This window comes from Hibiscus syriacus, unplaced genomic scaffold (assembly GCF_006381635.1).
Source record: "Hibiscus syriacus cultivar Baekdansim isolate YM2019G1 unplaced genomic scaffold, ASM638163v2 tig00110933_pilon, whole genome shotgun sequence".
NCBI lineage: Eukaryota > Viridiplantae > Streptophyta > Magnoliopsida > Malvales > Malvaceae > Hibiscus > Hibiscus syriacus.
The window spans coordinates 710,308-732,537 of NW_024062919.1; the positions used below are offsets into that span (position 1 = coordinate 710,308).

Sequence of the window (22,230 nt, forward strand, 5' to 3'; positions counted from 1 at the left end):
GTATCAGAAGCTCCTTTCAGCTTTTGAATTGGCTGAAAATTTGGGTTTTCAATTCGTCTCGTGATATTTGTGTGTTTTTTTTAAGTGTAGAATATTGTTGTTGTTGAATCTGAAGAGAACTGCACATTTTGAGTTTGTATAATAGAAATTGGACGTGATTTTTAGTATGTGTAGGGGAATGCAATCGATTTTTTATTCTATCCAAGTAGTAAAAGAAGCTCCCTTCACTTTTTGAATTGGTTGATTTTTTTTCCGGGTTTATTAAATTGTTGAATCTTAAAGAAAGGTGCAATTTTTTAGTTTGTATGATAGGAAATTGTCGAATTTTAGGCTGTTTAAGGGATTTGAATCGATTTTCGGTTCAAACCGATAGGATTCAAGTAGTAAATGAAGCTGTTCTAACCCTTTGGATTGGCTGAATATTTTGTTTTTGTCAATTTGTCTTTGATTTTTTATGCATTTTGGGTTCATTGACCATTGGATACGGTTGTTTTTTAATCTCAGTGTAGAAAATGATGTCTAAAAGTGATCCGGTCGGATCGAGTCTGCATTGGATTCGATTTATAAAAGAAGCAATTTCACCTCTTGCATTAGGTATTAGGAAAGCTGCTAAAGATCTGGAACGTTGTTGGGTAGTGTCAAATGACAAAACAAATAAGTTTGAATTGATTGTCCCATTGAATGGTAGTGGTAGTGATAGGAATGGTAAGGTTCAAATCTTTGGTGGGAAGAGCAGAATCGATGTTAATAATCACTTGAGTCGTGTTGATAGGGAAGAGAGAACAAAAGGGTTATCTATAAAGGTTCCGATCAATGTTTTTGTCGGAATGTTTTCACCGGAAAATGAGTCGAACAATGTGAAGGTCGAGGCAGTTAGGAAAGGACTGAGAGGAAAAGATGTTGATAGAGTTGAAGAGACTTGTATGAATTGGTTGCTGTTTGCAGTAACTTGGTCAACCATGGTTAACAGATTTGCCCAGGCTATACCAAGCTCGTTCAAGTCTGGGAGGAAGCTGATTCGGGAAATGGATGACAATAAATGGTGTCTAAGTTTGTGTACTCATAACATGGAATCAGAGGTTCCATTTGAGGTTAAGTGCAGAGAGTCTAAGGCTCGGGTTGTCATGAAGAATGAGAGTTTGGAACATAATAATGATCGGGAAAATGTATCGTTTGAATGCTTTATAGGGAATGCATTTGATCATATGACTCAAAAGATCAACCATTTAAAAGCCATAACAAGTATTTGGGAAGGTCGAAAAATCGATGTAAATGGATTTTTGGGAAATTTGAATTTTGCTAGAGTGGGAGGCGTTCGGTCTGGTGTTGTTGGAGTTTCTTCTTCCATGAATAAAGAGGGAAATGATGGTGATAGGAAGGATGATACAGAAGGAACCGGTGGTAATTCATCACAAAAACTGGCTGATCAGATACTTAGCAATCCTCTGTCAAATATAGAGCGTTTGAGTTCGACCTTACCGACAGTCTCAGTTACAGATTTGACTGAGCCTCTACCACCGTTGGGCCGATCCTTGCAAGACCATCCGAACAAGAAGATATTATTCTCTGTCCAGGAGTTCTTCAGATATACCGAGTCTGAAGGTATGGTTTATCAGACAGCTTAGCAAACAATTAGTAATGCATCTTTTTTTTCCCATATTTTATTTGGTTCTTTGAATAGCCAAATCTGTGAAGAAATTTATTATGTTGTAGACTATGATTAGCATGGTTTAAAGTATAGCTTTCTCAGATTATGTAGTGTCTTTATCTTCATGCTGAAAATGCTGGAACTGGGTAGTTCTCGATTCTGGTTTCTTGTTAACTCCTTTCCACGATCCATATTAAACTCAGAAATCGAGTTTTTCATTAGGTCACGTAATTCAGTATTGTCTAATGTGATTAGTTATACTGCAGTGTACTACTCATTTACATCCGAGTCTGAGTTACATAGTTATCGACATTTACCGTCGATTATTCTTCCAGGGAGGAGGTTCTTCACAGAACTGGATAGAGATGGCGATGGCAAAGTAACTTTAGAAGATCTTGAAGTTGCTTTGAGAAATAGAAATTTGCCTCAGAGATATAGTCGGGAATTCATGCGCCGGACTAGAAGAAACCCATTTTCGAAATCCTTTGGATGGAAGCAATTCTTGTCCTTGATGGAACGGAAGGAGCCAACCATACTTCGAGCTTATACTAATCTTTGTTTAAGCGAATCAGGGACTCTGCAAAAGAGTGAAGTGTTGGCATCACTTAAAACTGCCGGACTTCCAGCTACCGAAGACAATGCTGTTGCTTTGATGCGGTTTTTGAATGTGGGCAGTGAAGAATCTGTTTCTTATGGACACTTCCGCAGATTTATGCTTCTGTTGCCTTCTGAGCGACTACTTCGAGATGATCCTCGGTAAGATTAATTTTCCACTTGAAGGATTTTATTTCAAATCTCTAGTTGAAGCACAAGGTTGAAATTTAATTTACTGTTGTATCATCTTTGGTTCTGGCTGCACTTTTAGGAGTTCAAACGTTGGATTTATTTTACGTCTTGAACTCAAGCTCAAACACAAATAGTCAAGCTTCTTTTTGTATTAAATACAGGAATATCTGGTTTGAAGCTGCTACTGTAGCTGCTGCTGCACCATCTGCAGAAATACCAGCTGAAAGTGTTCTTAAATCCGCACTTGCCGGGGGTCTTTCGTGTGCATTCTCCGCAGCTGTAATGCATCCGGTTGATACTGTAAAGGTACACTCTTCAGCCTAATGCCGTTTTTATGTTTTCAAGCATTACAGTTCAAAAGCAAGTTTTTATTCATAAAGTTGTGTTTATGATACGCCATTGGGATTTTTCATATTTGTTTTCCTTTTTTCTCTTCCGTTTTTTACCTTATCAGACTCAAGTGCAAGCGTCAACCACTCTAACATTCCCAGAAATCATGTCGAAAATTCCTCAAATTGGATTACGGGGGTTATATAAGGGTTCCATCCCTGCAATTCTTGGACAGTTTTCAAGGTTTTATGCATTTTGTTCTTGTTTACCGTTCATTGTCCTTACGTAGCTTATTTTTGTGATCGGTTTTCTTTCAACATTGCAGCCATGGATTGCGGACAGGAATATGTGAAGTAAGCAAGGTTGTATTGATCAACGTTTCTCCAAACCTCCCCGACATTCAGGTACTTCTTAACTATTTACACGGTTACTTCCCATTCATGCTTGATTTGTTAGTTCCTGAAGTTATGCACATTGCACCTTTGTTATTCGTACTCGGGTTTAAGTACCTGACACTTGCACCCGAGTCTTAGTAACGTAGAGTAGAAGCGCGCATTCAAAGAACTCTCTGTGCATGAATGTGAACAATAACCAAAATTGACCTAATTGTTCTAGTAAATTTTGTTTCATTGATACTCGATATACTTATGAAAAGGAAGATTCAAACTTAAAAAATTTTCATACTTAACTTCCGTGTACCCCAGAAAGGAATGAATCATATTAAATTTATTTTCATATTGATTTGCAACAGCAAGTTAAAATCTCATTTCCGTTCTCTGTAGGTTGATTCCATGGCATCATTCTTCGGTACTGTTCTGGGAACAGTGGCCCGGTTACCTTGTGAGGTACTAAAGCAGCGTTTGCAGGCTGGCCTTTACGACAATGTTGGAGAAGCACTTATCGGTACATGGCAGCAGGATGGTCTGAAGGGCTTTTTCCGTGGGACAGGGGCCACACTCTGTCGTGAGTTGCCATTCTATGTCGCTGGGATGGGCCTTTATACAGAATCGAAAAAGGTATGTATTTTGTTCTTCACATTGAAAATTTTCATTTCACCAAATTATTTACCTGCATCCTCAAAGCCCATGCGTTGGCATGCCAATGGAATGTAAGCTTGTTCCGATCACCCTGGCAGTCCGCATTAACAATGCATATGGTAATAAACTACCGATTTGCGGTTCTAATCGATGCAAAGAAAAACATGAGAGAAAAAAAGCAGCTTTATCGGACAAATTGCGTCTCCCGCTATATCATATATGGACTCTGTTGAATTCTCAGAATCTAATCATAATTTTCACGGTTATTTCTATACGAACTATATTTTTTCTTCTGCATGTTTCAGCTCGTCCAACGACTTATAAGGCGGGATCTAGAGCCGTGGGAAGTGGTTGTTGTCGGAGCTATATCAGGAGGGTTAGCTTCTGTTACTACTACACCTTTCGATGTCATCAAAACTAGAATGATGATTGCATCCGGGGGCAGATCCACATCAATGTCGGCAGTAGCCGTTTCCATACTCCGTCACGAGGGACCCCTCGCTCTGTTCAAAGGAGCTGTACCGAGGTTTTTCTGGGTTGCTCCCTTAGGCGCCATGAACTTTGCCGGCTATGAGCTGCTGAGGAAGGCCATGGATGGAAACAAAGACGTGAGCACGGATCCGGTCTCCGAAAAGAAATTGACCAATTCCGGGTTAGATCCAAGTTCTAAAATATGAATCATAATCCGCTAATTTCCGTTTGATTCATTGTTTTTTTTTTTAAAAAAAAAACCTTTTATGTCATGATTTAAGCCTTAAGGTTGTTTTCAGTAACACTGAAACCGATTCGAATTTAATAAAACCGAACTGAAATTGAACCGAATACTAACGGTTTGATAACCTATACCTAATTCTAATAATGTAGACCTCCTAGTCATGAGAAACTCGAGGGGGACGATAAAGCCAAAAATTAGTCAAAGAATATTAGTAAAGAAACTAGCTAGTTTGACAAGTAACTAATCAAATAACTATTTTACAAGTTTTCTTTAAAACAAAAATAAATTAGGTAACCAAAATTGCTTTTAATTCAAAATTTGGGTGACTTTGTGATGTACACATTCCAAGTTGTCATTTAAGTCAGAACTTATATTTCAAATAGAATAATTTGACCATAAAACTAATCACATTATTGAAAGGAGAAAAAAATTCCAATCATGTTAAGTGTTATTATATCGTCATTTAATTTTGGAGGCTAAACTATGCGAATAGTCCCTTTTGTTTAGGGTATGATTGATTTTGGTCATTAATTTAAAAATTAAGGGTAAGTGGTCCCTCACATTATTGGTTCATTAGGTTTTAGTCCTTCTACTATTAATTTCTGTTAATCCCCTTTTGTTTAAGGGAATTAACGGCCGAGGGACTAAATCAAACATATCGATAACATTAGGGATTAAAATCGAACGAATCAATAACATTAGAGATCACTTCCCCTTAATTTTTAAATTGGTGATTTTAAATTGGTGACCAAAGTCAGATAAAAAAACATAAGGGACTGTTCGCATAGTTTACCCTAATTTTGGTTGAAAAAAAATTCTATATCATCGAACATTAAATCAAAAACGAATGTATGCTATGGTAATAGCATGTGCTGAAGTGGATCACTTTTGATTGATATAGTAGTCATTTTTGTTCTTTTATCTTCTTTCTTAAAAGAAGATTTTATAGTGAATATCGAAATTATCTTTCTTTGATATCTTTTCTTATCACTCAATACATTTATGAATTTGTCTCATCGTATTTTATCACTCAATGAATTAGAAAAAAATCAATATTGAACTCGTGAAATTTAACTCAAAATCTGTAAAATCTCAAATCATTTTAATCTATTATATTCACCATCCGATCAACATAAAATCAAGATATATAGTTTGTCTCTTAACTCACTTTTCCAACGTTGAGCTTTGAAAGAAGATATTTCATCGTCAAGAAATCATAGAAAATTCTAAATCAGAGTTTTTTTACAAAATAAATAAAGAAAATTTTGGGATCATTTCATAATTTTTGAAAGACAGATGCCTAATTATAACGATGTTAAGTATTTAACAACAAAGTGATTAAGTTAGGAGCAAATAAAAAGTTCAATAATTAAATTTAAATTTTTTTAACTCTAATAACCAAAATAGGAGTGAAAAAATTAAGTGATGAAATATACAATTTACCTTAAAAATTAAAGAATTAAAGTTTTGCTTTGGCCAAAAAGGTTTGGTTATTATTTAATTTATAAAATTAACCTTAAGATTATAGTACCTAACATATTAGTACCAAACTACCAACACTTTTACACAAAATAATAAAAACATCAGGGACACTTTTTCTACCATAAAACTAAATTACCTGATTGAAAATTCTCTAACTAAAAATAAAAAATTTAATTTATTAAAAATGTAACCATTTTTTTCATCAAGTCCAAAGAGGCTCCCAAGCAGAAGCAAGATTATTATCATCAAGAAAACAAGCGGTATCAATTTGCTGAGAACCACTGTTGGTTTGAGTCATTTCCAAGATGATGGCTACCAAATTGGCTTGTTGCCATTGCATTGTGACGATTTCGGCTTGAGCCTTGGCGAGCTGCCCTTGGAGCTCGCTCACCTGTTTTTGAAGTTGGCACACGGCCCCAGCGCAACCGTACACGGGGTCACGGATCCGAGCGCTCGCCTCATACACCATGCTGTTTATCGCGTCGGTTCTTTGTAATTCTGGTAATTCCTGAAGAAAATTTTAGTTTTTGTTCAAAAAAAACGAATTAGATCGATTTTGATGAGCATATAGAAGTTAAATTTAACACAATAAGATTTGTATGAGTTCGATTTTGATAAAGATTTAATTTGAAATAATACATTGTTTGAGATTCGAGTTAATCAAATTAAATAGATTCGAAACATATAGATCATAATTAAATAAAGATTTTATCCTATTTAATCGGACTCAAACCACAAAAATAAGTCATTGAATCCGATTTAAATCGAACACGAAAACGAAAATTTTGAGAGATTTTTTGTAATAATGACTTTAGTAGGCAATTTTGTTGCATGTCATTGGCTTGTCAACTTCGATTTTTTTTAATTTTTTTCCAATATTCATTTCAAACATATGATTCATTTATAATTGTTAAATTGAGTAATTATTCATTTGAAATGTTTAATTAATTGTAAACAATTTCGCTATAATATTTAAGTTTCTTATATAATATATTATAATATTCTAGATTGCATTTAAATTATAATCATTTTTTGAAAAACAAATAGCAGATAAATGAAAATTTAATGGCAGTTTTGGCGCGCACACAGAATTTTAAAAACGAAAATTACCTGCAAAGACTTGATGATATTGCTTGCACCAAAAACTCGATGAGCAATGGTGAATTTATAAGGCTCCGTCGGAGGAAAATAAGGCGCTAATACACACTTCTCGACGCAGCGGCGGCGAAGGATTTTGCAGGCAGCGCAAGGGCTGAGAACAACCGTTGGCGGCGGAGATTGAGAATTTAGGGAAGGAAAACACGGCAAAGGAGAAGAAGAAGGAGATTGAGATAGAGAGGATGAAAATTGGGCGCATTTTTCATTGTTTTCCATTGTTTAAATAAGCAAAGGAACTTAAAAATATATATAGACGAGATTACTTTTAGTTGAAAAACAGGGGAAGGAAAGCTATATAAATAGAGCAGAGCAAAGAGAATAAATAATAATAATAATAATAATAATAATCACTTTTAAATTTATGTTGCTCAAATATTTTTTACACCTCTTCAAAAATAAATTTTATAACAAACTATTTATTTAGTATCTTATTTATTTTATTTTTTTAGTTATTCAATAATTTTTTTAAATTATAATTATTTTGATACATGTCGTTAAAATATTAATGATAATATTAACGTGACATTTTTTTTAATTTTCTACGTCATTTTCTCTTTCTCTTAATCTGGAACTCAATTATCATTTGAGAATATGATGAAGCATTATAGGAATGAATACTTGACCCGAATCTAATAGTTTTAAATCTTTAACTTTTCAAGTTAAATAATACAAAATGCAGAATGTGTAATAAAGCAGTGAAGGTTGTGCAACACGTGCTTCGAATATGAGATCCAGCTAGGATAGGATGGTTCAAAACTAATATCGATGGGGCTGTGTGAAATTTTGATAATGTTGTTGGCGTCATTAGATATAACGTGTCTTTGATTTCTTTAAAAGTTTAAGAATTTGTTCAGTATTTACGGCTGAGTTGTGGGCTGTGTATGATATTTTACGACATGCATTGAACTTAATATGCATGAAAATTATAATGGAGACAGAGTGCTTGGAAGTGGTTCAATTACTCTGCTATGACACAAGAACATTAAAAGAATTTAAGGTATATATAAATGTGAAAGAGAGACACGTGATGTTAAAGAAAGGAAGGAAGACAGGTGACGATGTTTGAATGTTGTCACAATTTTGTCGTATGGGGGAATTAAACTTCAACGCAAGTTCCATGTTTTTAGTAACTAACCCAATTATCTACTAATTAAAGATAACAGTAACATTGAGATCCATTAATTGATGGAGTGATTAGAGATATTTATGTTATTTATTTTGTATATATTTGAATTTTGATATTTATCTTAAAAATGTAATATTTTTCTATTCAATTAAAAAGTGATAATAATATTATTAACACTAGATAGAAAAAAATAATACAATATTAAAAAATTATAATATGGATAAGAAATTTAAATACATTTAAATATATTAAATTTTATATAATTTTGAATAAATTACAATTTATTCGCTAAACTTTAATCTCTCATATTTCACTCACTGTATTTTTATTTTTTTAAATTTAATAACTGAACTTTGTACATTGAATTTTTTTATCACCCCACCGTTAATTTTGTAATTATTAAATAATTTCTTAATCAATAAAATTCAAGTTAGAAAAAGAAACTATTTTCTCTTCATTTCTCTACTCAACCAGAATGAACCCCGATTTCGATCACCATGTCGGTCGTTAATCTGATCACCGTCGGCCAAACAAAGAAAAGAGAAAAAAAAGAGGTTTAGTAAGAGAAAAAACAGGAGAAAAATGGATTTCGAGAACCCAATATAATCTCACTGTTCCACCATCTCCGATAACCTTCAACCACCGTTCGAGGCCCTTTTCTACCACCGACACTACCTCCACCCTAACCGCCATAAACCTTCGTCATCTTCACCTTAAACACACTCATTAGAATCACCACACCCATACACACTACCATATTACCATCTACCTAAATAACCTCCAAAATCACCATTGCAACATGAAATAATCATAATCACTGTTGATTTTAAAATAGATATATTCGAATCCATGACTTCTTTAAAAGATATTAATTAAAAATTCAATGTTCAAGAATTTTTTTCCTATTCATTGCAACAATGGGATATTTTTCTTGAATTTAAAAATCAATAAAATATTTTCATTCGAAAAAGTAAAAATATTAATTCCATGTTTAAGAAAATATTCCAAAATAAAAAATAATGCACCGTCGTGAACACGTTTTTTCATGTTTGCGTGACCAACTAGTTGAAAACAAAGTAAAAAAAACATAGCACGTGAGTAACACGAGAAGGTTGAACAGCACGTCACGTTGAATCATATAATTTTACATAATTTCTCAGATACCAAATCACAATTTATATATCAACGTGATAAAATTTAATATAATATAAGATACAATTTAAATATTTTTAAAGTTAAATATAAGATAAAATCACAACCGTAAGTAATATATATCTGGACATATTCAGATTAAAATTAATTATCTGGTCATTAAAGCCTTGTGATCTTTGTTGTTTTAAGTTTAAGTCTTATTATATATAAACAATGTGTGATTCCTCTATAAAAAAAACAAATTATCTACATATAAATATTTTTCAGATGATTTTTAATTATTACTGTTTGTTTGGCTTGAAAAAGAAATAGATGAAAATACAGCTGTAATTACTCCATGACCATGAGATGCCTTTTGTTCGTTACCAAACATGTCACATAAAATATTCCAATTAACTCTCGTTATGATTGCATCCGTCCAGATATATTTTAGTTATTATTTGCATTCATAATTATGATTGTAATTATAATTAAGAAAATTATAGAATCATAATTAAAAGAAAATTAAGTGAAACTATCACAGGTTCATGTTATTTTCTTAAAAGTATGATACAAGTGTATTAATTAAATATTTTTTTTGCTAAAATAATTATTTTATCTTTAAGCGTGTTCAATGAGAGGCCTGCCATCCAAATTATGTACTTAAAAAACGAATTTAATTATTTTTTAATTAATCATCGGTGTATGATCTATTGACTGACTAATACATATCGGGTAGTGCTGAAGCAAGGGCGACCCTTCCAACCCAATTTGTTCCATTCGTAAAAGCCAAAGTTTGAACCTCTAACATCGCTTAAGGAATCTAGTGTCTCAAAAATATTAAATAAAGTTATTTTTAATTATTTTTAGCAAAATAACGGTTTTAGGACAATGAAAGTTTTATTTCGAAAGCCTCCAAAATAATAGTCTGAATAACATCCATTTTTATGTTCAAACACTGAAGAGATTTGAATGCCTTTCGTTATGTTATCCATGCATGCTTTTTACCAGACGTGATGATGTTTTTTTATGCATTTTTTAATTAAGGGAAATTATAAATTTTATCACTGAACTTTCTTTTTACTCTTATTTTGGTCATTAAAGTTCTAAAAAAAATCAATTTGCTCTAAACTTTTGATTTGCTCCACTCTACCATTAATACTTGACAACATTATGAATATATATTTTTAAAAAATATAAAATGACCCCGAATTTTCTTTATTTTTCTAAAAAAACTCTAATTTTGAATTCCTTTTAATTTTTCGAGGATGAAACATCTTTCAAACCCTTAATTTTGTCCTTTTATATATAATAAAAATGTGTTTAAAATTTCAAGCATTATTGTTTAATGAAAATTTAGTCAAATTTGAGTTGTTATGTCTATGAGTCTAATCATTTTAGTATATAGGGGAATATTTTTCTCTTTCTTTCCTTCTTCCAAACTCTTTCTTATGATTCATTTATATATATATATATATGAAGTGATCGTAAATTATCATTACCATGCAAAGCCAGAGAAGTTTCTTCGACATAAAGGCAAAATCATTACTCTCTTTAATTTAACTAGTTAGGGAAAACCATAAATCTTTTGTTTATGTTAAAAATATTAATTTTAAACCTTTTTTTCTAACACGATAAATGGATTTGAAAAATGCCACGTGTCTCATTTATTTTTAATTTATCACAGTATTATGTGATATTTTGCTATCTTTTTAAAAAATAATAATATTTACTAACAACAGTTAATCTAGTGGGATGATACACTAGATTCTTTAAGCAAGGTCAAGGGTTCAAACCTTGACGTTTTGGAATGGAACAAATTAACTTGAGAGGGTTGCCCTTGCCTATACAGTATCCGATTTCGATTAGGCGATCAAAAGATCGGATATCATTGATTAATTCCAAAAGAATCATATTTTCTTTACTTACAAACTTTATTAAAATTAAACAAGAATCATCATCATCGATAAATCTTTCGTTTACACTTTAATATTTTCCCCAGCTTAATATTCTTTCTTGAGTTTAAAGTCAACAAAAAGAATCATTAAAAGTACTCAACTTTAAACTATACTTTGTTAGTGGGACAAATCATGGTCTACAGTTTGTTTTCAACAAAAGGAACCAAAGTGAATTGTGTTTGCAGCAATTTCAAACTTTGAAAGGAAATTTTTTTTCTAATTTTTATTTTTCAAAAATAATCTTTAATTAATTCTCTAATAATAATAATAATAATAATAATGTTCAAACGAGATACTAATGTTTGTTGTCGGGAATGCAAAATACTGTTGTTGTTGTTTTTTTTGGTAAATTTGTATTTTCATAATTTAAAAAAGATTTAAAAGCCAATATTCGCGACAAATTGCTTAGAATACACCTTAAGAATCAAATCGCGTGTTTGCTAGATTTGTTTTTAGATTTATCACGCCTCCTAGGGATATAAATTGATGTAAGTATTCGTTAGGTCCTTTTATTATAAGGATCGATTCAAATTAGTCCTTATACTATTACATTGTTCAGTTCAGCTATTATTCTAGTAAAATGAATCAAATAAGATTAGCTTTAGAGTTAGCATATATGGTTTAAGGAATAATATATAAATACCTTTATTTACATTTTAATTTCAAAACAAAGATTTAAACTATAAAAACTTTAAAAAATATTAGTTAGTTCTATAAAACATTGTCTTATTTAATTATCATCCATTAATATCAGGATTAAATTAATCATTTTAATAATAAAGAGACTTGATAAATACTCAGGATTAAATACATTTTTTTTAAATATTGGATGAGTGAAGATAGATAATTGAAATTAACAATAAAAGGTGATAAGATTTTTTTTATAAAAAAATTGGTTATCTTCAATTTTAAAACCTTTAATCTCAATAATCAAACTTAAACAATTGAGATAGATAATAATTTGAATTCGATCGCATGTAATATATCAATAAAAAAATATAATTTACTCTTTTAACATTAAATCTTAAATCTCTATTTTCAAGAAAAAGAGTAAAATTATTTGGTGTAGGTTATTATTTAATTTATAAAATTAACCTTAAGATTATAGTACCTGACATATTATTACCAAACTACCAACACTTTTACACAAAATAATAAAAACATCAAGGACACTTTTTCTACCATAAAACTAAATTACCTGATTGAAAATTCTCTAACTAAAAATACAAAACTAAAATATTAAATTTAATTTATTAAAAATGTAACCATTTTTTTCATCATGTCCAACTCCCAAGCAGAAGCAAGATTATTATCATCAAGAAAACAAGAGGTATCAATTTGCTGAGAACCATTGTTGGTTTGAATCATTTCCAAGATGATGGCTGCCAAATTGGCTTGTTGCCATTGCATTGTGACGATTTCGGCTTGCACCTTGGCGAGTTGCCCTTGGAGCTCGCTCACTTGTTTTTGAAGTTGGCACACGGCCCCGGTGCAACCGTACACGGGTCACGGATCCAAGCGCTCGCCTCGTACACCATACTGCTTACCGCGTCGGCTCTTTGTGACCCTGGTAATTCCTGAAGAAAAAAATTTAGTTTTTGTTCATAAAACGAATTAGACCAGTTTGATGAGCAGATAGAAGTTAAATTTAACACAATTCGATTTGTATGAGTTCGATTTTGATAAAGATATAATTTGAGATAATACATTGTTTGAGATTCGAGTTAATCAAATTAAATAGATTCAAAACATACAGATCATGATTAAATAAAGATTTTATCCTATTTAATCTTACTCAAACCACAAAAATAAGTCACTGAATCCGATTTAAACTGAACACGAAAACGAAAATTTTGAGAGATTTTTTTTGTAATAATGACTTTAGTAGGTAATTTTGTTGCATGTCATTGGCTTGTCAACTTCGATTTTTTTTCCAATATTCATTTCAAACATATGATTCAATTATAATTGTTAAATGAGTAATTATTCATTTGAAATGTTTAATTAATTGTAAACAATTTCGTTATAATATTTAAGTTTCTTATATAATATATTATAATATTCTTGATTGCATTTAAATTATAATCATTTAAAAAAACTTTAGATTTACGGGGAATCTTTTCTCATATATTAATTTAAGTATTTTTTTAAAGAATATTAATTAAGTTTTTAATATATTTTTTTATTTTGTTCCTTGATTGTTTCTCAATAAATTATTTACTTGTTTGAGACACCAACTTTATTCTTTAATCCCACAACGAACAAGAATCATATTCCCTCTAATTGATATTTATAAGAAATTGTTTGAACATTGAGTTGTCATTCACTACCATCTCATAGTATTCATTACTCAGACAAAAACACAAATGGATAATGAAAATGAGAGAGAGATGAAGCATGTGCTCCATGAGCATCCCTCGGTGTTTGTGGAAGTGCAAAGCAGTGAAGCTGATCCCAAAGCTTACTGTTATGGATGCAGGGAAGTGGTTTCAGGTCCATGCTTTACTTGTGCACTCTGCAATTATCACCTTCATCAGCAATGTGCGGAGGCACCCCTTTATTTAATTTCCAAACACCCTCTACATCCCGAGCACACCTCAGGTTTTTTTCTTCGAGAAAGACCCCATTCTGAGTATGTATATGGTTGTGCATTATGCAAGGAAAAACGTGACATGTTCTTTTATGAATGTCGTACTTATACTTGTTACTTTTCCCTTGACATCAAATGTTTTAATTTATCTTCTTCGCATAGCGAGGTCAACCAAGAGTCCAAACATGATTTCCACCGACATCCATTGACCTTCATTCAAACTCGCATGGATCTATTTAAAAGATTCAGCTGCCTCTGGTGTCATCAACCATTGCTTGATGCTATCTAATTTTGTTTTAACTGTCCATCCTTTGTTTTCCATAAGAAATGCCTTGATGAGTTACCCGCTAAAATCCATCACCCTTCCCATCACCAACACCCTCTTTCTCTTGAGTGTGAAAAGAATTCTCTTTTTTGCAAGCTATGTCAAACCCAACATTGTGGATACTTTTATTCTTGTTCACTTTGACATTGTAACATCAATATTGAATGTGCTTGGCCGAGGTCCGTTGTCGAAGATAAAAGTCACCATCAGCACCCATTCATCCTATTGTGGAGACCAGGATCATTCTTTTGCGACGCGTGTGGCACTGATGGCAAATATATTTCTTATATATGCTCTACTTGTGTTGTCTTCCATAAAGACTGCACAAAACTCCCACGCATTATCAAATTCTCACGACATCACCACTGCCTTTTTCGCAAATATTTTCTTGAAAAAAGAGAGCTTACAAGGAAGGATTGCAAGATCTGTTTCGAGGAAGTGAAAGTAGAGCGTGGCAGTTACTCTTGTGTGGTATCAAGTTGCAATTACGAAGTTCATGTGAATTGTGCCTTAGACGATAAAAGATTGTACGAGGTAATTGAGGAAGAATGCCGGTGTGAGGAGCTCAATGCAGCGACGCGGTCTTCCATCACTCGTGTTATTGAGGAGAATGAAGATGGGGAAGCCACAAAGATTGAACATTCCAGCCATGAAAGTCATTGTTTAGTGCTAGCAGACAAGATGGAGGAGGAAACTGATAGACAATGTGATGGGTGCATGCTGCCAGTCTCAACTCAGCTCTATTATTGTTCGGAATCAGATTGCCATTTTTGTCTTCACAAAAGTTGTGCTGAGTTGCCAAGAATCAAGCAACATTGGCTTCGTCAATCTAATGCTACTCTTCAATTTGAAGATCTCGAGACATGTGGCCTGTGCGATCGAATTTGTAATGGTTTCTTCTACAACATTGGAGGATTGTACGATGTTTGCATAAGGTGTGCAAAAGTTGCTGATATCATTGAAGGGCAAGCACACCAACACTTCCTTTTTTTTTAATTTCAAATGCAAGCAGAAGAAGTGTAATGGTTGTGGCAGCGGCTGGCATTGGGTTGGTGCATTCAGATGTGGAAAGTGCAGTTTTGCTTTGGATTTTGGATGCGTAACGTTACCACATTCAGCTCCTCACAAATCGGATGAACACATGCTATACCTTACTTATCATAATGATAATGATTATCCAAATCATCGTTATTGTGATATTTGTGAAGGAGAAAGAGATCCAAGCCTTTGGTATTATCATTGTTCGATCTGTGATACTTCTGCTCATCCCGATTGCGTTCTTGGAAATCGTCCATTTGTCAAGAACGGGGCCACCATGTGGTATTATGGCAGACATGATCATGAGCTTGGTTTTTTCAGGAAGGCAACGGGTTATCCTGAATGTTCCGATTGCGGTAAGCTTTGCCAAGAAGAAATTCTCAAGTGTGCTCAGCCTGCATGCAACTACATTGCCCACTACAGATGCCGCCGGTTTGGAGAAGAAAACTTTTGAGCCAGTGGTAAGGATAAATAAAAAGCCATTATTCTCTTTAATCATCAAAGTTTTAATTTTAATCGTCTTTCATGATTGTAGACGTGTATGAAGATTCTAAACAATCCAAGGAGTTCACAAGGGGTTTGACATTTCATTCCAACTTCTCTGAAGAAAGGATTAAAGTGAGCTATATATATGATTACGAGTATTAATAATTGTGAGTGTAATTTGTTAATTAATGAATGAGTTTGTGTGATTTGGTTTCAGTGTCACTTTGGGATTTATTTGAGTTTGTATGGTTGGATTGAGGTTTGTGTATGGTTTATTTGAGTATGTATGATTTTATTGCAATCGTAATTAATTTATGGTTTCATACATCGTATCATCACTGGTATCATCTACCTCAAAGACGTACTCTGTTACTTCTGGTTCTCTGGCTTTACGCCTACCAAATTGCCTTCTTGAACATAGCCTGCTGGATAAACATAAAATGAACCATAAATGTCATTGTGAAGTTTCCAAATAAGAAACTAAAGATGATTGAAAGTAATTTGCAGTAAGCAATGAGAAATGTATGAAACCTTTTGTTGTGGATACTCTTATTGGCTTGGACTTGAAATTTTTTACACCGCACAAGTAAATCCTGACTAGCTAAACGTGTATACGTGGAATCTTATTAGTATTTTTTTTAAATAATATTTAAAAACAATTGAAATAGATAATAATTAGAAGTCGATCGCATGTAATATATCAATAAAAATATAATTTACTCTTTTAACATTAAACCTTAAATTTCTATTTTCAAGAAAATTATTTGGTGTTGGTATCTTCTTGAAACAAATATATTCCTTAAAAATAAATTATATATATAAAGAGATTTTATTAACATTACCTTATAATCGTCCGTTTGAGCAGATAAAAGAAAAGAGATTTCATGTTCAAAACTCATGATTATCTCTCAAACCACAAATGACAATTCACAGTTTCTATATCAAACAGAAGTCTTAGATACCTTCACTTGGGGTAACAAAAACCATGTTTAATCAAATCCATTCCTTCCCCTCTTTAACAGATATACAACAGTAAAGACAGGAAACGCAACAATTTCTGAACTCCGTAAAGCTAGATTTCTTTGTCTTTCCCTCGATTGATCCTACTTGTCGATGGTTCCGGAACTCGATTAGGCTCAATATCTACATAAGCAAAATTTTCAAGATGATTATCAGATGCCTAAGTCTTAAAATTAACCTCTAATAGCCTACCAATTTAAGGGATTAATAGTTTAGTCTCTCTTCTTTCTTCTTTTTTTTTCATTATGGGGGAATCGGTTCCCCCCTGGGGGTATCGATTCCCCTCTAGCATTCTGGAAATTCATATTCGTTTGAGGGGGGATCGATTCCCCTTGAATGGGTACCGATTCCCCTAGCCCAGAAATCCCATTTTGAGCTCGAAAATCACCTTATTTCAGCTCAAACCTTCCTATTTCATTTCCTTTAATACTCCTAACTTTAATACACATACTTAAACTTATTTCTATTCCATAATCGTTTCTTTAACTCCAAATCTAGTCATTCTTATGTAATTGCAAAAATTATACTAGTTTTGCAACATGTTCAAATTCCTATTCTAACACTTCCTATCCCTTAATTAACTTGATGACAAGTCAAATCTCACTTCCAATTCTTATTATGAACTCTAATCTAAGATTTCACTTTTCTACTTCCTTTCTTTAATTCTTCATATACTTCTCATCTTGAGGTTTTAAAACAATTTAAACCTCCTTTAAGCTTAACTATTGCCTAATAGTCATGAATCAACCATAAATTCATCAAAAAATTCACTAACAAGAAAATCTTACCTTAGCTTGGGTCTCACGTATGAAGAAGAAGAAAGAAGAAGATGACTCTGAAAGCTTGTTTTAATTTCCTACTCTTCCACGTGCTTAATATAATACTAACCCCAAAATTATATTGCTATAAAAAGACCATTTTGTCCTTCTAATCTTCCTTCTTTATAATTCAATCCTACACCAAATAACTCAAATAGGTCATTGAACTCTTCCATCATTCTACTTAAATCAACAAATACTGAAACTTTACAAATTAATCACTAACCCGGCATGGAGGATGTTACAAATCTCTCTCCCTTAAGAAAATTCGTCCTCGAATTTTTAATAAGAAAAGAGATGAGGATACTGATTCCTCATATCCTCCTCACGCTCACATGTTACTTCCTCTACTTTGTGATTCTTCCATAAAACTTTAACCAATGGAATAGTCTTGTTCCTCAATTGCTTAACCTCATGAGCTAAAATTTGAATCGGTTCTTCCTCATAAGTCATATCCGATTGTACCTCGATCTCTTCTGGGTTTACGATATGGGAGGGATCCGATCGATATCTTCGAAGCATTGAGACATGGAATACATTATGAATCTTTTTCATTTCTGGTGGTAAAGTCAATTGGTATGCTACGGGTCCCACTCTTTTTACAATTTCATATGGTTCAATAAATCGGGGACTTAACTTTCCTTTCTGACCGAACCTCAACACATTCTTCCATGGAAATACCTTTAAAAACACTTTATCCCCAACTTCAAATTCAATCTCCTTTCTTTTAAGATCAGAATAGGACTTTTACCGATCAGAGGCCACTTTGAGGTTATGCTGAATTTCTTGAACTTTCTGTTCTACATCTTGAATTAACTCCGGACCAAGAACACTTCGATCTTTGAGTTCATACCAATTTAATGGAGTACAGCATTTTCTTCCATATAATGCTTCATATGGGGCCATCTTTATACTAGACTGATAACTATTATTGTAAGCGAACTCTGCCAGCGGTAAATACTTTTCCCATGATCCTTTGAATTCCATTACGCATACTCTCAACATATCTTCCAATATCTGAATAGTTCTCTCTGATTTCCCATCAGTCTAAGAATGAAAAGCCGTACTAAAGTTTAAACGAGTCCCCAACACTCCATGCAAAGATTTCCAGAATCTAGAAGTGAATCGAGGGTCTCGATCAGAGACTATGGAAACAAGCACTCCATGGAATCTAATAACTTCTCTAATATACAGCTCTGCATACTTTTCCATAGAGAAATCCGTTCTAACCGGAAAGAAATGTGCTGACTTAGTTAATCGATCAACAATTACCCAGATTGATTCTCTTTTGTTCGGAGTCAAGGGTAACCCCGAAACAAAATCCATCGTAACATTTTCCCATTTCCATTGAGGAATGAAAAGCGGTTGCAATAATCCTGACGGAACTTGATGCTCGGCTTTGACTTGTTGACATATCAAACACTTAGACACAAATTCGGTGATACTTCGTTTCATCCCTGACCACCAAAATCGATCCTTCAAATCCATATACATCTTGGTTCCACCCGGGTGCATCGTTAACGAACTGCAATGAGCTTCTGTTAATATTTCTTTCTTAAAGTCGTCATTGTCGGGTATTACAATTCTTCCTTTACAATATATATTTCCATCTGACTTAATCTCAAAGTCTTTAATCTCTTTGTTCTTTACTTGTTCAATTCTTTTCAAACACGTTTCATCTTTACTTTGTAATTCTCTTATCCGTTCCAACCATGCTGGTTTAAGGGTTAACTCTGCATAAAGACCACCGTCTCCCGTTAAAGATAATCTTGCATTCATAGCTCGTAAAGCTGCAAACGTCTTTCTACTCAAAGCATCTGCTACCACGTTAGCTTTTCCGGGATGATAGTCAATTATCACATCATAATCCTTTAAGAACTCTACCCATCTACGTTGCCTCAAATTCAACTCTTTTTGAGTCATCAGGTACTTCAGGCTCTTATGATCCGTATATAAGTAACAATGCTCCCCATAAAGATAATGACGCCAAATCCTGAGAGCGAATACTACATCAGCCATTTCTAAATCATGAGTGGGGTAATTCTTTTCATATGGTTTCAACTGTCTCGATGCATACGCTACCACCTTCCCTTCTTGCATTAATACACACCCCAACCCGTTATGGGATGTGTCACTGTATACTACAAAATTCTTGCCAGATTCCAGTTGAACCAATATCAGAGTTTCCGTCAGAATTCTCTTTAAAGCTTCGAAACTTTCTTGACATTCAGAAGTCCAAACAAACGGTACATTCTTTCTCATCATCTTTGTTAAAGGCAGCACTATCATCGAAAAATTCTTAACGAATCTTCGATAATAACGGGCAAGTCCAAGGAAACTCCGAACTTCAGATACATTCTTTGGAACTTCCCAGTCCATTATAGCTTTAACCTTCTGAGGGTCTACTCTAATCCCAACTCCCGAGATTACATGCCCCAAGAAAATTATTTCGTTTAGCCAAAATTCACATTTGGACAATTTCGCATAGAGATTTTTATCCCTGAGAATTTGCAAAACTAACCTCAGATGTGCGCTGTGCTCTTCAATGGACTTCGAGTAAACCAGTATGTCATCAATAAAGACAAAAACAAACTGGTTCAAATAGGGCTGAAAAATCATGTTCATGAGATCCATGAAAGTAGCTGGTGCATTCGTTACTCCGAATGGCATTACGATGAATTCATAATGACCATATCTCGTTCTGAAAGCCGTATTCGGAATATCTTTCTCCTGAATCTTCAATTGATGATAACTCGAACGTAGATCGATCTTCGAAAATACTGAAGCTCCTTTTAGTTGATCAAACAAGTCATCAATGCGCGGAAGGAGATACTTGTTCTTGATGGTCACCTTATTAAGCTGTCGATAATCAATACAGAGACGCATTGATCCATCATTCTTCTTAACAAATAACACCGGAGCTCCCCAAGGTGACACACTTGGTCGAATAAATCCTTTTCCTAGCAACTCTTGCAATTGATTCTTTAAATCTTGCAATTCTTTCGGAGCCATCCGATAAGGTGCCATTGCAATTGGAGCGGTTCCTGGCATTATCTCAATTTGAAATTCTACCTCTCTATCTGGAGGTAATCCTGGCAACTCAGCCGGGAAAACTTCAGGGAATTCTTGAACTATTGGAATCTCCTCTAGCCCTTTCTCTATAGCTCTTAAATTTATCACATTTGCAAGAAATCCTTGACATCCCTGTAGCAATAGCTTCTTAGCTGACATTACTGACATTACATTTGCTAAGGGATTAAACTTTTCACTGCTCAGACTTATCTTTGTTCCTCCTGGACTTTTTAGGGTTACCTTTTTCAATCTGCAATTAACATCTCCATAGTAATGGAACAACCAATCCATTCCCAGAATCACTTCAAACTCGTCAAAGGGTAATTCCATCATATTAGCAGGGAATTCAATTCCCTGAACCTTTATGGGACACCCCTCACAGACTTTATTCACCCGAGCACTATGGCCTAACGGAGTTGTTACTATAATCTCATTACTCGTAGCTTCTAAGGGAATCCTCAATTCCTTTACTAACTTACTTGTAATATAAGAATAATTGGAACCCAGATCAATCAGTACCAATACTAATTTATCATACAACTGAAAAGTACCTGCTATAATATCAGGGTCATCACGGTCTTCACTTGTCTTTAAATTGTACACCCGTGCGGTTGATCGAACTTCAGGTTGAGCAGAGAATTTAGACGGGTTCCTTCCTCTGCCTCTTCCTCGTCCTCTTTGTGAGGAAGAACCAACTCTTTCAGATGGTGCATGCTCACCAACAATCAATGGACAATCCCGGATAAAATGTCTGGCATCTTCGCATCGAAAACAAGTCCCAGCAGCCATCCGACAAACCCCAGAATGGTTTTTCCCACAGTGCTGACACTATCTCGCTTGACTCGGAGTAGATCTCCCAGCACCAGAATTCACTGACTGCGTCTGTCTAGGTCTTGCATGACTTGCTCCCCTAGCAGACGATGCAACTGATTCTGATCTAGCTTGTGATTGAAATCCCGAGTCTCTTCCCCTTTTTGATGGTACTGAGCTAGAAGAAGTACTCGTTCTCTTTGATGTCTAAACTCTAAAATCCCCGAATCTCTAATTCTGAGCTCTTTCAAGAGTCTTGGCACGATTGATCACCTCTTGGAACGGGGACAAATTCAATACTATCAGTATCTCTTTCAATCTAGGGCGTAAACCCTCCACAAACCATTCACAAGCCTTTTTTTCAGTAGGCACAAGCTCGGATGCAAACCTACTCAACTTGTTGAACTCACATTCATACTCATATACAGAGCGATTCATCTGTTTCAAATTCAAAAACTCCTGCTTCATCTGTCGAATAAATTGATCTCCAATGTACTTATTTTTAAATTCATCTAAGAATAAAGACCAAGTCAATTGGTCAGTGGGCATCCCTCATGGTGACGTTCGTCCACCATATTCTCGCCTGACCCCTCAACAACGAGACAGCTCCATCTAACTTCTCCACTTCAGAACAATGGAGACCATCCAACATGATTTTTAAATCATTTAACCAAAGATCTGCCGCAACCGGACCTTCTTC

General features: G+C 34.0%; 3 protein-coding genes across 5 annotated transcripts; 2 read left to right on the forward strand and 1 right to left on the reverse strand.

Annotated features, from left to right (window-relative positions):
- Window positions 1–402: 402 nt before the first annotated feature.
- On the forward strand, window positions 403–4,623 carry LOC120147173 (calcium-dependent mitochondrial ATP-magnesium/phosphate carrier protein 1-like). 3 transcript variants are annotated; one of them, XM_039160607.1, is made up of 8 exons: window positions 403–1,602; window positions 1,984–2,404; window positions 2,596–2,740; window positions 2,889–3,007; window positions 3,090–3,168; window positions 3,547–3,811; window positions 3,874–3,883; window positions 4,076–4,623. In XM_039160607.1, the coding sequence occupies exons 1-8, from the start codon at window positions 513–515 to the stop codon at window positions 4,476–4,478; spliced, it is 2,532 nt and encodes an 843-aa protein (XP_039016538.1). In that variant the 5' UTR covers window positions 403–512; the 3' UTR covers window positions 4,479–4,623. The 3 variants fall into 3 exon arrangements, with proteins under 3 accessions (XP_039016538.1, XP_039016539.1, XP_039016540.1); XM_039160608.1 differs by lacking the exon at window positions 3,874–3,883 and having other exon boundaries at window positions 3,547–3,780; window positions 4,107–4,623; XM_039160609.1 differs by lacking the exon at window positions 3,874–3,883 and having other exon boundaries at window positions 3,547–3,780; window positions 4,126–4,281.
- A 1,577-nt stretch (window positions 4,624–6,200) lies between these two features.
- Window positions 6,201–7,473, reverse strand: LOC120147002 (LOB domain-containing protein 1-like). Its single transcript, XM_039160480.1, has 2 exons — window positions 7,109–7,473; window positions 6,201–6,506 (listed from the first exon to the last, which is right to left on the reverse strand). The coding sequence occupies exons 1-2, from the start codon at window positions 7,370–7,372 to the stop codon at window positions 6,201–6,203; spliced, it is 570 nt and encodes a 189-aa protein (XP_039016411.1). The 5' UTR covers window positions 7,373–7,473.
- A 6,823-nt stretch (window positions 7,474–14,296) lies between these two features.
- Window positions 14,297–15,788, forward strand: LOC120147084. Its single transcript, XM_039160539.1, has 3 exons — window positions 14,297–14,465; window positions 14,606–15,172; window positions 15,222–15,788. Exons 1-3 carry the CDS (start codon window positions 14,297–14,299, stop codon window positions 15,776–15,778), a joined length of 1,293 nt encoding a protein of 430 aa, XP_039016470.1. The 3' UTR covers window positions 15,779–15,788.
- The last annotated feature ends 6,442 nt before the right edge of the window (window positions 15,789–22,230 follow it).

Coding starts and splice junctions, on each gene's coding strand:
- LOC120147173 (XM_039160607.1), top strand. CDS start 513: ATGATGTCTAAAAGTGATCCGGTCGGATCGAGTCTGCATTGGATTCGA. Junction 1,603..1,983: donor CAGATATACCGAGTCTGAAG/GTATGGTTTATC, acceptor TTATTCTTCCAG/GGAGGAGGTTCTTCACAGAA. Junction 2,741..2,888: donor ATCCGGTTGATACTGTAAAG/GTACACTCTTCA, acceptor TTACCTTATCAG/ACTCAAGTGCAAGCGTCAAC.
- LOC120147002 (XM_039160480.1), bottom strand. CDS start 7,372: ATGGAAAACAATGAAAAATGCGCCCAATTTTCATCCTCTCTATCTCAA. Junction 6,507..7,108: donor ATATCATCAAGTCTTTGCAG/GTAATTTTCGTT, acceptor AATTTTCTTCAG/GAATTACCAGAATTACAAAG.
- LOC120147084 (XM_039160539.1), top strand. CDS start 14,297: ATGAGTTACCCGCTAAAATCCATCACCCTTCCCATCACCAACACCCTC. Junction 14,466..14,605: donor ATTGAATGTGCTTGGCCGAG/GTCCGTTGTCGA, acceptor TCTTCCATAAAG/ACTGCACAAAACTCCCACGC. Junction 15,173..15,221: donor TGGCCTGTGCGATCGAATTT/GTAATGGTTTCT, acceptor TGTTTGCATAAG/GTGTGCAAAAGTTGCTGATA.